This window comes from Chelmon rostratus, chromosome 6 (assembly GCF_017976325.1).
Source record: "Chelmon rostratus isolate fCheRos1 chromosome 6, fCheRos1.pri, whole genome shotgun sequence".
Classification (NCBI taxonomy): Eukaryota; Metazoa; Chordata; class Actinopteri; order Chaetodontiformes; family Chaetodontidae; genus Chelmon; species Chelmon rostratus.
In genome coordinates, this window is record NC_055663.1 from 6,583,692 (window position 1) to 6,598,733 (window position 15,042).

The window sequence follows — 15,042 nt, forward strand, 5'->3', positions numbered from 1 at the left end:
CCTTCGTAGGAGGAGGAATTTTTGGTGAATGGGAATGACACAGATGTAGACATATACATCTATCAAGCCCATGGATGTGGACTTATTGCCAGGATGCATGCATTCCAATCAGTTTTTAGAAAATCAGTTTTCAGTTTTGCCACGCTGAGCACTGCTCTGTACGTGGGTGCGTGCATGTTTGTGGAGCGTCTGTCATAATTTGCAGCCAGGTCATAGCCTTCTCCGCCGATATACGATTGTTTGTTCATCGCTGGGGGAAGGCTGTCTCAAAATGGCCGGCATGACAGCAGCAGTGTTCAAATCCAAAGGCCACAGTGGGGGAGTTTTGGCCGGCAGCTCCTCATCTTAAACGTCCCAGCCTAAGCAAGCAAGTGCAGGTTGTGCTGTCGCATTGTGTTGCCCTTCAAATCTGGCTTCTTCCTGATGATGCCCAGCAAGTCCCGGTAAGGTCTGGTGGCCACCATGTGGCCGGCAGACTGACTCTGGGAAGAAGAGAGCCTCTGTGATGTCACAGTTGAAGATTAGAGGTGTAGTTTCAGTTAAAGTTCCGGTGTTCTGCTGTTAGTATAAATGCTACATTATTAATCTGTGCAAAAGAAGCTGATACATCCTCACACTTTAGTCCCTGGTATGAGTCGAACTCCACAAATATAATGCATCTCTACAGCATCACTTCATTAGACCTGCCCTGACTGGCAAACACCCACACTTTGTAACTACAGTCTCTGTTATAAATTTGTAGTCTCCAAACCCAAGCCGATGTCTTTATCAGGGTCATTCTCTGAGACTTTCCTGTAGACCCTCAGAGGACATTATAATATTTTTAGCATTCTAGCAGCATGGCTGTAATGATGCCAATGCTGGTCTGTCAGCCCATCGGCTTGTTGCTCAGCTCACCACTTTGGTACAGGCTAACATCTCAACAAGTATTTGATGGGTTGCTATGAGACTTTGTACAGAGATTCATGTTCACCAGAGGATGAATTGTAACTTTAGAGCTGATCCACTGACTTTTCATCTATCGCCATCATCAGGTCAAAATTGGAATTTGATGACAGCTGTGCTTTGTTCAGTACAAATTAGTTAATGTTGGCATGTCGACATACTAAACTAAGTTGGAAGCAATGGTGAACATTATGCCTTCTAGGCATCATCACTGAGGTGCTATAAGGCTATAGACTCTATAGTCTTTTTTAGACTTTGAAAAGCCCCCTCTTGAGCCACAGAAGACATACAGCTGTTTTGACATGCTGAGAAGAACATGGTGAACACACCGATCTTGATGTGTGAATCTTTGGAGGACTTTAATCCACCCGAAGTCGGTTTGTTGTCATTTCCTTATATAGGGCGAAAACCATTCAAAGTAATCGATATTTTTACTGAGCATCACCAGGTATTTTTCAGTAAATGTATGCCTACAGTACAAAGAACACTTCAGCACTACAGCAGAGGAGTGAGAATAACGAGGCTTCCTGGTCATAACCTAGAACATGCTGTTCAGCATTAGCCGGGCCGAGTTGGGCCGTCACTTCTTAGTGACGGAATCTGCTGAGCTAAAGTAATAACACAACGGCTCCTCAGTCCCTGCATTGATTCGGTGTGTGGACTGTGTGAAGGGCCTAACTGTTGTCAGAAATATGCAGGTTCAACTTATTCTTTGTCTTTATGAGTGAGTTAAGTGTCCCAGAGGACTGGATTCTCATCTCAAATGCACTGAAAACACCCTGTTCAGGTTTGCAGGTCATCACATGCTGAATACAGACATCATGTACAGTCATTATCGTGGTCAGTATGACTTCCGCCCACCTGAGCAGAACGGTAAAGGGAGGAAAGAACAACTTGACAGCATTCAAATTAGGACTGGGACTCTCATACAGAGCCTATTTTCCTGCATGCGGTGTTTTCAGAGCGTGCACTCCAGGCAGCTGCAGTCCCAACATGTTGCACACACTGTCAAAATAAAACCATCATTTGAGGACACTGAAGAGCGGTCATCAACCCTTTTCGAACAGCAGGACAGAGCAGGGTGTCCTGCTGTTGCAAGCAGCAACATCCTGGGCTATGGAAAGTCGAATATAGCCAAACAAGATTTATCCAGATTGACCAGCTGACCCAACAGGCATAATGGAACGAAGACTGGAAATGAGTCCAATTTGACCTTTTATTGATAGTGTGACATGATGAACTATGTATTTCTTATTCACCAGTATGTACGTTACTGACATCTTTTGTTTGAAATGGGAGTTTCTCTAAGAAACACAATACTTGCAGAGCAGCAGTTATTCTGACCTGTGACCTCCTTGTTCTTGCTTCAACAAAGCCACTTTTTCATCCTGACAGGGACATTTCAGCTGCAGAGAGCAGGCTTTCAGCGGAAGAGCAGGAGATCTCTGTCACTGCGTGGCCACAGAGGGAAGGCCTGGCTGTGTAGCTGCTGCCAGGCCTGCTGGTACGACTGGGATGCCTGCTTGTAGTCCCAGTAGGTCTGCAGCTCTGTTCTCCTGAATAGACACACATTAAAAAAGCATTTAGGGGAGGAACCCGGTTATTATGTTTACACAATCATTTAAGCAAATCTCCCTGCTGTAATTAATGAACTAACGTGTACATAACAGGATTAATACACTTCAAAATGATCAATAGAGCATTAAAGACTAAGCCTGAAAGTGACGTCCCCTACGTGTATTTGTTTTGGATGATCCTTCTATTGTAAAAGATCAAATTCCATCAATGCTCTCTGAATGGACACAAGTGGCCATTATACTAGACAGGAGAGGGCTTGTGCAACAATGGAAGTCAGTTTTTCATGCCATTGCTTATCCGCATAGGAAAAGATCTTTTTCCAGGTCAGCTTACAGCTCAGTCTATAGTCTGGACTGTTTTTGGAGACTTATGTCTTCAGCAGGAAAAAGTGGGCTTTGAGTGCCACAGAAGCATTGAGAGATGGAATAACACACTGTTGGTTTTGGTCTTTTCATGGGATTTGCTGACAATACAACATAAAATAAAATGAAATAATGCCAGACTATAAATAGCACATGCCACATGTTTGTCACAAACACTGAACGGCAATTTGTGGAAACTAAGTTTATTCAGTTACAGGTGTTTTTTTTCTGAGTTTATTTTTGCTCATTAACTTGATGTACAGTGTTTTAACCTGGGAAGAAAAATCTAATAAATCCTTGCAGAAATGTACCAAAACCATCAACCCCTGTGTTTTTTCTACCATGACAAGTCAAAATGTTTGCTGTAAAAAAGGCCAACTCTTAAAAGATTTTGCCAACCCACAGTCAGGTGACTTGAGTCGCTGCATTAAGAATAAATCTTACGCAGATGAAGTGGACGGTTGGGATCTCAAGTGATTGACCGTATTAAACAATTCTCATCATCAGATCCAGACTCTAGAAATGCAGACAAATGGACACTCCCTGATACCGCAGTTGTCCGTCCTCATCAGACACTATTGTTGTTGTAAATAATGTTTTCATTGTATGCTGAGGCTGGTTGCATGAGTGTGTGTGTGTGTGTGTGTGTGTGTTCTGTTGATCCATATGTGAGCCAGCCGGACTGGGCTGGGATCAGGTTATGTGGTAAATTGCTGATAGACAGAGGGAGCACTGTTCTCCCTTTGGAGAGGATTCTCAGACATCAGCGCACGCACACACACACGCACACACGCACACGCACACGCACACACACACACACACACACACACACACACAAAGGATGATTGTGTAATCTCAGCAAACTATGTGACTAAGAAAGAAATATCTGGGATACTGCGTGTTCAATTTGAAAAAACAAACATAAAACATAAATCTTGAGTGGACATGTTGAAATAAAAGCATGTATCCAGATAGCACTGAGACTTGAGGGAAGCCTCCGAGCCATTCATTCGCTAAAACATTAGACCCTTGCAGCATGAACCTCTAAAGCTGTCGCACTTTGTCCCCATGATGCTGTTACTTGCGATGACTGTGATGCATACACACTTGCTTATGCTGTTGGTAGCTTGCCTCAGTGTCGATCGACATGCTTCAGCGGCCGATGAGAAGAGAGTTACCCAAAAAGACAAACTGATGAAAGCCAGACCGTCGTTTGGAGGTCTTCATTACTGTTTTGGGTTGTTCAGATTTTATTTGAGACTGTCTAAAACCGCAGAGATTATCAAAGAGCCCATTGTTTGTTACCTGAGAGAGTCTGGAAGTGCTGAGGGGTCAGTGGCTGATACCAGAGACAGGAAGGAATGGAAAAGCTCCACTTTACACAGAAGAGACCTGAAGACACACAGACAGAAATATTGCAAAAAAAAAAAACCAAACAATTGGTCTATATGAGTGGTCCATAGTGATGACATGCAGTAAACAGTGAATTCCCTTTTGTATTACAGCCCCAATTCCAAAAAAGCTGGGACACTGTAAAACATAATTAAAAAAACAAATGCAATCCTTAGCAAACAAACTGTTTCAATTGTGTGTCTCTGGAGTCAGCGTCGTATACTAATCTATGATGAGAGTGTGTCGGCTGTACCTGGCTTTGGCTGTGCCGAGGACCTTCTTGGTGACTCCATGTTTGTAGCCGTTGGCAGTGACATCTAGTGGCTGCTCAGTCACATTACACCAGCTGATGGCTGAAATACATGTATGATGATTGTATTCACAAAAGAGACTCAACAAAACAAAAAAATTAGCGAGCTCCTCAAAATCACAATAGAACCATTTTTTCTTTTGTTCACATGAACGTGTTCAGAGCTGGATCAGAAAACCAAAACTTACTGGGCCAGTTGATAACCAGCTTTTCCACACTGGTTATCCAGAATCACCAAAGTCAGGCTCAGTGAAGCCAGGTAATGCAAAGGCAGCCAGAATTAGTTAAACTTGCTTTGTGGTACAGGCCCCCGGTCAAGAGGGCAGCATTAAAACAGTGCTATAACAATAACTACAATACAACCGAAAGCAAACACAGAGACAAAATTGCCACTTCCCAAATCCTTCAATGAACTTAAATGCACCAACAGTAATCAGCTCTGGCAATTTCAAGATGAAATTTTTTTTAGTTTTGAGTCCTTCCCCACAATGTTGCAGAAGAAAGGAGGAGCACATCTAAAAGCTTTATTACCCAATGCAAAGCGACATCTGTAGAACAGGGTGAGAGTGTGGCCGTGCTGGCTTCTCCACTTTCCACATGAGCTCAATGGGAAAGATTCCTCATTTCTCACAACTCACAACTTGCAAGTGTTCACATAGTCAGACAGCTGTATGACATCGGAGATAAGATACAAGGGCTAAAAATACTGTGCATTGACAATATAACACTATATCATCACATTAAGCTTTAATTGGCTTGAGCAGCAGACGTTGGTGCTATTCAGGTGCTTCCACATTATTTATCAAATATACCTTTCAGAAAACTCTGAGATTCCCAATCATAAGCACAGGGTAGAGGATGAAGACGTGAATGCTGTTTACAAGACAGAAATCTGTAATTACCGTTACTCCCATATGACATGAATGTGGCATTAGCGCTCCTTTCTGGTCACTCAGACCGATGTGCATGTCTGTGTGTGTGTTAGGTGATCCTACCTGCCCCGCAGGGGGACACACGTCCCTGTCCAGCCTTTTGCCGGAGCTCGGTCTGGCCCTGGCTGAAGGGAAACTCCAGGCTGGACTGGAGCAACACGGGTGGACACACAGAGAAACCAGCAGGGAGGTCTGATACATCGGAGCACCTGTGCAATACAGGAGGACTACATTCAAGAAAGTCTGCTTAATCCCTGCAGGAAAAATACCTACAAAGTACACCAAGACTGTTAAAAGCAACAAAAATACAAAAATACAGTTCAATTGTTTTATTTAAAGCTGCACTAAGTGTTCCTTTTATATGCATAATGTGTCAAATGACTGTGAAATGTGAAAGCTGCTCATAACACACATAACTATGGATATTTTTTAGCTCAGTGCTGAAAAAGCTTAATCTCATTATAGCCTGAAAAGAGAGAGTTTGGATGCCCAACAAGCAGCTTTCACAGACACATTCTGACAGAGACAGTGTTATACATGCAGGTTTCTGAGCTGAAACCTCATTCAGAAGGAGTATTTGTGAAGGAGAGCCTTGTTGCTGCTGTGGAGCTGCTCACAGCAGACAAAGTATGTTCCAAAGTGTCTGTTTGTCTGGAATAATTCATTGAGATAAAGGAAAATCTGATGTGGAAACTCAGTGATAGCAAGTGTCTGTGTGCTTTGTCCTTCATGGTGGACATTACCAAGAACCTCTCAGAGCTGAACCTCAAGCTCCAGCAGCTCCTCAGCTCTCTGCTTTTAAATGCAAAATCATTGGAAGTGAAATCAAAGCTGTGGCGACTAGAAAGAGGAAACACTGTATTTTCCTGCTCTGCATGAACAAAAAGCTGCTGTGACGTCTGAATATGCTGCTGAGAGTGAAAACACCTTCAGGCGTTTAGTAAGAGAATTCAGAACATGAAAAGTAAACACAAGGAACTGAACATATTTGCTGTTTAAGATTTTGAGCTGCAAGCAACAACCTGCTACTGAGAGCAGCTCTTTTCAAAACTGAACTGACTAAGACTCAGTTCCCTTCAAGACTGACCCAAACCAACAAAAACCAACTGCAAGTAGCATCATCATCATCATCACTATCATCAACATCAGACGCCTCACCAAGGAGAAGCAGTTCTAGCCATCACATGACACTAAAAAATACTGCCAACACATTTACCATAACAACCTTACAATGTCAAAATGCTGTGTTTACAGCTTGTTCCACTGCCCCGAAGTGGTCAAAAGAATTAATGCAGTTGATGAAATGGAGTATCGAGAAAATATTCTTTCATGGGGCTCAGAACCTGTAGCCAAACCCCCAGTGGTTAAAAAACATGACTACTGTTTTTACCTCTAGGATTACAGATAAAACTACTGGCTCGATTTTCATGAAGCTTGGTGAAGGTGTAGTCTGGGACAAGGAGGAAAGCTAAAATGATGACATTTCAGCTAGAACAGCCATATTTTTACTAATTATTTCTAATAGTTTTGTGATATATCCAGACATGTGTGGCTGTGGTTGCAGATCACAGAAGAGTGGACTATTGGCCTTGGCAGAAGTCTGCGCTCTCTGAGTGTCCTTCGAGTTTATACTTCAGATGTAATTCATGAAACTAACAAGATGAGCTAGAAATGGCTCTTCTCTCAGCTTTCTGACAACTTTCACCAATATCTCATCAAGAGTTAAACTGCAACAACGACTAACAGTTTGTCTTTGTCAGAAAATAAAGAAAAGTGCCAACTCAAGTGCTTGATTTATCTGACCAATGGAGAGAAATTGAAAGATATTTAATTTGCAATGACATTTATTAATTGGCTTCTAGTTTCAGTGTTACTCCTCACCTTGTGACCAAAGCTCTGTGCATGACTTCTTGGCTGCATGGACACTTCCCCACCACCACAGTGTTGAAGTAGAGCGCCCCCTGTAGGTAGTGGGACAGCAGTGCGCCCTGGAAGCCCAGCACCGCCCAGCGGGCCAGCTTGTCACTGCAGGAGAGGGACAGAGTCGGCTCTCCTCTCCCAGGCTTCACCCGGAGCACCCCTGTGCTGTGGTACCCCACCCCAGGCTGCAGAGGGTCGGCTGGGCCACCCGGGACACACTTGGCCCCCGTTCTGTGAATGTCTGTGACCTGTGGACGCAGTCCAGCACCGTCAGAGGGGTCTCTACGTTTTATCTCCACCTGTGGTGCATCTTCTGAGACAGTTTCCACAAATGTTTTTGTAGAGCGATTCTGTGCTGGATCGTCTCTTTTAGATGAATTTGAAAGGAAGGATTGTTTTGGGTCTCCTCTGTCCTCTAGCTTTGTCCCGGCTGTCTCATGTTCCTCCAGACGGGGCAGTTTAGTATTTTTCCTTTCACTTGGTTCCTCAGCTTTCCTTTTCAGGTCTCCTCTTCCATCAGTCCATCCATGGCCCTTTACAGATGTGACAGGAGGGCAGGGCTGAGCCTGGCTGTCAGTCATGGGAATAATGGAGGCGTCTCCACCTGACAATACACAAGAATCAGAATCAGACTGATCTGGGCTTCCTGGACAAAACGCTGGCATGGGGACAGAGTTTACAACAGCTTGGCTGATACTGATATTGTTGAATTAAGATTTTCTGACAAGGAAAAAAGCAATTACACATTACATGGGATGTCCAACAACTAAGGAATCATGTAAAAATCATGCACTACTGCACACACAATATATGACTTCAATACATCAAAAGCATACTGGACTCACAGGGAGTGTGACTGGTAAAGAAGAGGAAGGAGACTCCCGGCTGAAGCTTCCATTTCCCACACTGATCAGCCTGACAAAACACAGCGCTGTGCCCACCGCTCACAGCCCTGTGCAGCTCCTGGATCAGGTACCTACAGTTTACAAAGACACACACACTGCTAGCTGTTTATACTCACACTGTTTGCTCAGGTGTCAGCATGGAGCACGATAGCCAACAAGCTACTGAGGACTCGCAAAACTGAATAAATACACACCTGATACATCCCCTTCTAGCAATGACTTCTGCGTGGCTGTCATTAAGTACGTCACCTGAATGGATGAGAGGATCAAGAAAAACAATGGTTGGTTTTCAGATATGAAGTCAAGCATTATTTTAATGAATGATTTTTACACTGGCTGCAAAAACTAGCTTCCATCTACGGCGAGATATTTTGTCCAATATGACACATAAATGCACCATTTCTGTCAGCGTTTTAATCATCCTCACACTGCAAAGAATGGAACATAAAAATACTTTGTGCATGAGTGAGCTGCCAAAATTAACTCTGTATCGAAGACAGAGACACGAGTATACAGCAAGTAAAGAAGACCAGAAACACAAATTTCAGTAATAAGATCTAGACCACACACCTTTGGGACTCATAGCTGTCTGTCCAATACACTTGGTCCCAGTTCCCAGAGAAACAACCTCCTTTTCAACTGTGAAAGAAAAAAAACCCACATTTCATTAGAATGGCATCTGTCACACATTTTGTCTTTAGGCTATCATTTCATTTTTATATGATTTTCATATAATCTTTTCATGTTTTTTTGTGTTCTGATTAGTTTTGGAGTGTCTCGGTGCTGCTATGAATAGAATCAGAACCGGCCAAGTATGTGGACACAGACAAGGAATTTGACTCTGGTTTTTTCATGTTTGCTCCCATCGTACCGACACAGGAATAGACACACAGCCGCTGGAAGAACAAGCACAACAGAGGCTGCACAGAAGAAGATGAAGAATACACAGGGATGGGGAAAAAAGAGATATGTGTATGTATATGTGTGTGTGTGTATACTGTATATACATATGCGTGTGTGTGTGTATAAAATCACCAATAATCAGCCACATTAACACAAGCCTGTATATAAGTACAGACAGTATACATAATGAATGAATATACATGTAGTGGACGGTTACACAGCTTACATGTGTGTACAGAGTATAAACAGTAAGCAGGATTTCTACAGTGCATGATGGTCTGTCCATGATAAACACAGGGCTTTTCACTGAGAGTTAGAGGATGTTTTGTGTTGGAGGTGACTGACACTGACGGCTGATGTGAGTACTGATCAGAGCGATGGCCTGCGGGAAGAAACTGATCTCTGCGAGTCAGAACCGACATTGTTGTTACTTCAGGTACATTCACTGAAGTTAGCCTAAGTGGAGCCTATTGTTACCTTTCCTACATGGCTCAGTATACATTAGCGTTAGCTTAAGGTGAACGTTACCGTATGGTGGACGAACAATGATATTAAAATGACTGAAACTGAAAGACCGTCCATTCATTCCGCTGTCCAACCTGTGTCAGAGTTAGCACACCGGGTGACTCTGAGCACCGCGGCCAGCAGGGTCCACTCTCTGCCCGGCTCTGGCTTCCCTCTCCGGGGAAGTTGGTTGAACCGCTCGTAGCACAGCCTGGCGATTTCATCCGCGTTCACCATGTTACAGCGGGCAGGGACGTATGGTTGGAGGCGGACGGCCGGCCAAATGTGGTTTAATATGACGGGAAATACAGTTCAAATAGTCACAGTGTTACATGAACTACACGCGGATGAGACTCTCTGCTTCGAGACATCTCGAGAAAACAAACGAAGATACTTCCGGGCCGAGTCAAGGAGCGCTGTACTTTCACAATAAAGGTCCTTCATCCACGGAGAAGTGACCGTAAACTGGTATTAATGCGGTACTCGTGATTCATGTATTACTTATTAAAGCCTGGGGTTAGTAGTATTCGTTGTAGTAGGAATTATATTAGTATACGTGAAGGAAGAAGTAGAATAAAGTAGATGATCACCTACGCGTTAAGTTGTCGTCTGCCACTTCATTAAAACACACAAACAAGCGCAAAACAACATTTAAGAAGACAGAAAGAAAGACAAAGAAGGTTAAAACTGCATTTAAAAAAACAATACCACAGCATATATATACATTATACATTATACTGTATACTTAATACTGTATCTATGTGTCATACAAATAGCAGTTCTGCATGTAGAATTTCACTTAGATGAAAGTACAGAAATGTTAAATATAATGGTGAAATGTAAAATTACTCATTAGGCTGTAAAGTGATACCCTCAATGTAATATTTATATTTAATATTTATGTTTTTGTATTATCATTGTTTTGCTAATATATTCTAATTTCATTATAGGATCAAACTTTCTGACACATAACTATGTGGATTTTATGTCGCCATGTAGACCCAATTTTAACTACTCTTGGTTAGTTTAATCCATAACAGTGGATCACATTTTACAAGTTTATCATGTTTTTTAAAATCCTAATCCTTAATACCTCTGACTGTCTAATAAATGGCGTGAGGTGGTGAATAAAAAGTGAGATATCTTCACCCGAAATATTATGAATTATGAAGCAGAAAAAGATGGAAACACTGGACTACAGTACGAGTCTGCTGAAAATGTTTAGTATTACAGTTGAATAAATGTACTTATATTCCACACAGAATGTGTAAAATATGTGGTGATGGTAGTTTGTTATTACTTGAAGTTGTAGAAGTAGAACAGCTTCTATTACTCTTACTATCAGTTTCTATACTTTTAATGACTTTTAATTAACTTTCTGAGATTCTCCCACAGACATGCTGAACATGTTCGTTTGGACTCTCTTCTACCCTGTGCAGCCTTTAATGAATACAGATCCCTTTTGTTTATGTAGTAACTGTCCTATCAGAAGCAGAATTCATTATGCATGTATGAGGTTTTTCATGTAGAGTCTTTTTGTGCATATTAGGCCTACCAGCATCTATTATCTGTATAAAGAGCACAGGTTGAGTTAAATTATATTATGGAAGTATTGAAGTGATGTTACAGTCAAACATTGTTTTAAACTAGTGCTGAACCATCAGCTGAATCAACTCAGAAATCACTTTTACACAATCAAATCCTGCAGATCAAACACTGACTGACACACAACGATTGTGCTGGTCAAATCTGTGGCAGCATTTAGCAAACAGTGCTGCTGTAATGTGCATCAGAGGAACACTGGGCCTCTTTGTGCTCTGTGGATACACTTACATCTCTTACGCAAACATGGAAAGTGATTTTGCTCCAGACTCATCATTTCTTCTATGGTCAAACTAAGCCGACTCTGGCCAGAGTTGCAGATCCCAGAGCAGTCCTCATCTGTCTTAAGGAGGACTTTACTCTCTGTACTCCACTGACTTCAGGATCCCACTGTGCCCTGCTTATACTCTGCATGGCTGTAGAGGAGACTGTTACAGAGCTGGTGACCGCAGTGAGGGAGAGCATCACCTGGTCCTCGACCAGAGGCACAGTATCTTAGCCGTTCCTTGGACAGAGACCTCAGATGATGTTTCTGGAATCTACTGGAGCCACTCTCCAATCCAGTATGGATTTGGGAGTCACAGCTCAGTTCATTGTTGCTGTCTTACCTGAAATAGAATCTTTCAGATTAATCTTGGGACCGACTGCATGGTGTCGACTCCCAGATTGAGAATCACTGCGGTACATAATCAACACATATGATCAATTTTAGTAGACTTTAGTTGTTATATTAAAAGTTTCTACATTCATTTTTAAAATGTCACAAATGGCAGAACAGAGCAGAGCTTTGATCCTGAGCCAGAATACATTCAAAAAACAAAATCACAGGAACAAAATTATATACGAACCTTTAAGGTGCAGGACACCTTCACAGATATTCAGTCAGGACCAATGAAATCAATGTAAGCCATATAGAACTGTGCACTCGCTCTTGTTACATGTTATTTCCTGCTGTCTGTTATGCTCTTCTTCTGTGCCCCCAAAACAGTCAGATTCAGGATCAGAATACTTTATTGATCTCCCAAGGGGATCTTTCTTGTTTGTGACACCTTGCAAGCTTTAATTAGTTTTTTAACATATCATTTAGATTTTTTGCATACCATATTTCATATTCATTTACTACTACTACTGTTATTTTGCATACATACACACTGTAATTCTTATATCTGATACATTTCATTAATATACTAGTTAATACACTGTAATTTGGAACTGTTTATTAATATACTGTTTATTAATACTTACGGTTTACTCGAATCTTATGTGTCCTATGTCTGAAAGCATTTTATTTAGCTGTATGTGTTTATATTTACTCTTCTTTCAAGGAGAAAGTCGTGGTTTATCTTGCTTTGGTGCTGGCTACATACATGCTTTAAACGGTTATTTATTACTGGTACTGGTATCATATACTGTCAACCATTGCAGTCTTTGTAAAATGCTTAAAATCATTCACAAGAAATCAGCACATTTTCATCACTGAAAATACTGAAATCCAATACTGAAATCACTTTGATTAAATATGTAAATGTTTGGCTCCTCCGCTCAGACACTTTATCAACATAAGAATATGTCTTTTAGTCAGTCTCTGTTCCAGCTGCACAGGAGTGGAACTCCATCCCAGAACATATTAGAGAAGTGAGCACATACTGTTTATTTAAAGAAATGGTTAATTAGTGGTCAGCTCTGTCAGCACTGAAACCAGCTGCTCCTCGCTGTCCTCAGTCTGTCTGTGCTCTTGCTACAGCTGGTCTGGGTCCATTGTTACACGGCGCAGAGCTGTGTGGCGTTTCTCTCTGTGCTCTTCTCTGCTCTGTGTGCCCCCCTCCAGGTGCCGTCAATCACTCATGAGGTTAAAAGACGGCTGAGCTGGCGTCAGCGGGCCAGTGGCCATGTTCCCGACGCTATTTGATGTCGTTTTAAGTTTGGTTTGTTTTTAGTTAATAAATTCTCGCATATATCGGTTTCCCTGCGTCCTTTTTCCAGGTCTAATTTTCCCCTGGATTCCTTCAGGGGAATGTAACACTCGTGTAGGCCTCCCTGTATGCCTGTGTTTTAATGTGCCAGTGATTTCTGCATTTTATTTAATGCATGTGCTTTTTATGTCTGTCAACTGTGTTTCTGCTTTGCATGTTTCCATTAGTGCCTAATAATGCAGCACAGTGTTGCCTTTTGTTGTGCATATTTTTGTTTATATTAAAATTCCTCCCTTGATTGCTTTGCATGTCTTATATTAAGTTCTGCTGTGTTGCAATGTTTTATTTTGTACTTGATGATAGTATAATGATGTCCTCAAGTCCAATAAAATCATCCTTAGATGTTCTGTAGGTTTTTTCTGGCAGCATGCTCAGAGGACAGAGGAGACCTGGTGGGACTCGTGAGTGGGACGACTTACTTTATCACATGTAACCTTTAAATTCATTTGCCTTTGGAATGAATGAAGCAGAAGCTAAAGTTAATTTTGCAGGTGTGGTGGTCAACACTAACTCCGCAACCATCTGTCTTCGCTGTGTCGCCGTCCCCAGCCACATCTGGACAGTCACGCTCCCATAAAGGTTGGTCCACTTCCTCTTTCTCCTTGGCTCTGATTGGTCGGAGTGGAGGAACGGAACTGCAGAGAGGTAGTTCATCCAGGTATGAGTCTCCTCTCCAAACGCTGTACAGGACTACAGGTGGAAGGATTTTCTCCAGAGACTGTCTCTGCTCTCTCCACAGGCCTGCAGGATGAAACAGAGGCTGAAGGACTTCAGAATTAAAGTGTTATGGTCTAACATGGTGTGACAGTAAGTTACTCTGTCCTGTCTGTGGGTGCATGTGTGGTCTCAATGCTCCTATTTACCTTCACACGGACACAGGCATCAGGAACAGCACTGCGTCATCTTCTGTCTGTTCACTCAGGCTTTCGTGTGTATATTTTTAACTACGTTAGCAACAGGTCAGTCTTGGTCCGGACAGAATTATGTCTACCTATAAAATGGATTGCCATTATATTTATACAAAAACTGGTGGTCTCCAGAGGATGATCCATAATGACTTTAATGATCCTCTGACTTTTCCTCCAGCACTATCATGAGGTTGACACGTTTGTGAAATGTCTCACCCAAGCCATGAAATTAGGTCCACACATGATCCCCTCAGGATGGACTGAAGTAACTTTTATGATTCCCAGAAGTCGATTCATCCGGTGCCATCATCAGGTCCAATGTTTTGTTTAGGACCAAATACCTGCAAAACTATGGACATTCCCTGTCCACCATAAAATGTGTCATGCATTTGTGTTCATTCTAACACCCTAGATGGCTAACATGGTAAATGTTATACCCTCTTATCATCATGTGACCGTTATCATTGTAAGAATGTTAGCATGCTGGCAAACACTCAAAAATCGGCAGATATTCAGCTCATTCTTCCTGAGCAAAGTGTGGGTGCAGTGTCTCTTTTGTCGGCTCTGGTCTCATGAGACATGTACTGAGGTTCATTCAAAGTCAATTTATACCAGATTCCTTCCACATTTGTACAGAATAGCACCTGGTTTTGATAGAACACACAAATGAGTGTTACTTTCATCCCACTTCTCCCCCACTGAGTTATTAATTAGTGGACGTGGAGTGCTCAGGTGTTCAAACGGCACCTCTTATTGAGGTCTACACAAATCTTGGATATTTCTCCTCGCAAAAAAGCATGAACTCAGC

At 42.1% G+C, this 15,042-nt stretch overlaps 1 protein-coding gene across 2 annotated transcripts; it reads right to left on the reverse strand.

Moving 5' to 3' along the window:
• Positions 1 to 2,164: 2,164 nt before the first annotated feature.
• adat1 (adenosine deaminase tRNA specific 1) lies at positions 2,165 to 10,112 on the reverse strand. Of its 2 annotated transcripts, none has more exons than XM_041939575.1 (9): positions 9,847 to 10,112; positions 8,915 to 8,983; positions 8,539 to 8,593; positions 8,285 to 8,415; positions 7,401 to 8,043; positions 5,583 to 5,728; positions 4,531 to 4,630; positions 4,191 to 4,277; positions 2,165 to 2,501 (listed from the first exon to the last, which is right to left on the reverse strand). In XM_041939575.1, the coding sequence occupies exons 1-9, from the start codon at positions 9,986 to 9,988 to the stop codon at positions 2,369 to 2,371; spliced, it is 1,506 nt and encodes a 501-aa protein (XP_041795509.1). In that variant the 5' UTR covers positions 9,989 to 10,112; the 3' UTR covers positions 2,165 to 2,368. The 2 variants fall into 2 exon arrangements, with proteins under 2 accessions (XP_041795509.1, XP_041795510.1); XM_041939576.1 differs by having other exon boundaries at positions 9,867 to 10,103.
• Between the last annotated feature and the right edge of the window lie 4,930 nt (positions 10,113 to 15,042).

What these genes read in the sequence shown, in the direction of transcription:
- adat1 (XM_041939575.1), bottom strand. Translation starts at nt 9,988, where the DNA reads ATGGTGAACGCGGATGAAATCGCCAGGCTGTGCTACGAGCGGTTCAAC. An exon ending in GACAGCTATGAGTCCCAAAG is followed by an intron (nt 8,594 to 8,914) that starts GTGTGTGGTCTA and finishes TCATCCATTCAG; the next exon opens with GTGACGTACTTAATGACAGC. An exon ending in CACAGAGCTTTGGTCACAAG is followed by an intron (nt 5,729 to 7,400) that starts GTGAGGAGTAAC and finishes TGTATTGCACAG; the next exon opens with GTGCTCCGATGTATCAGACC.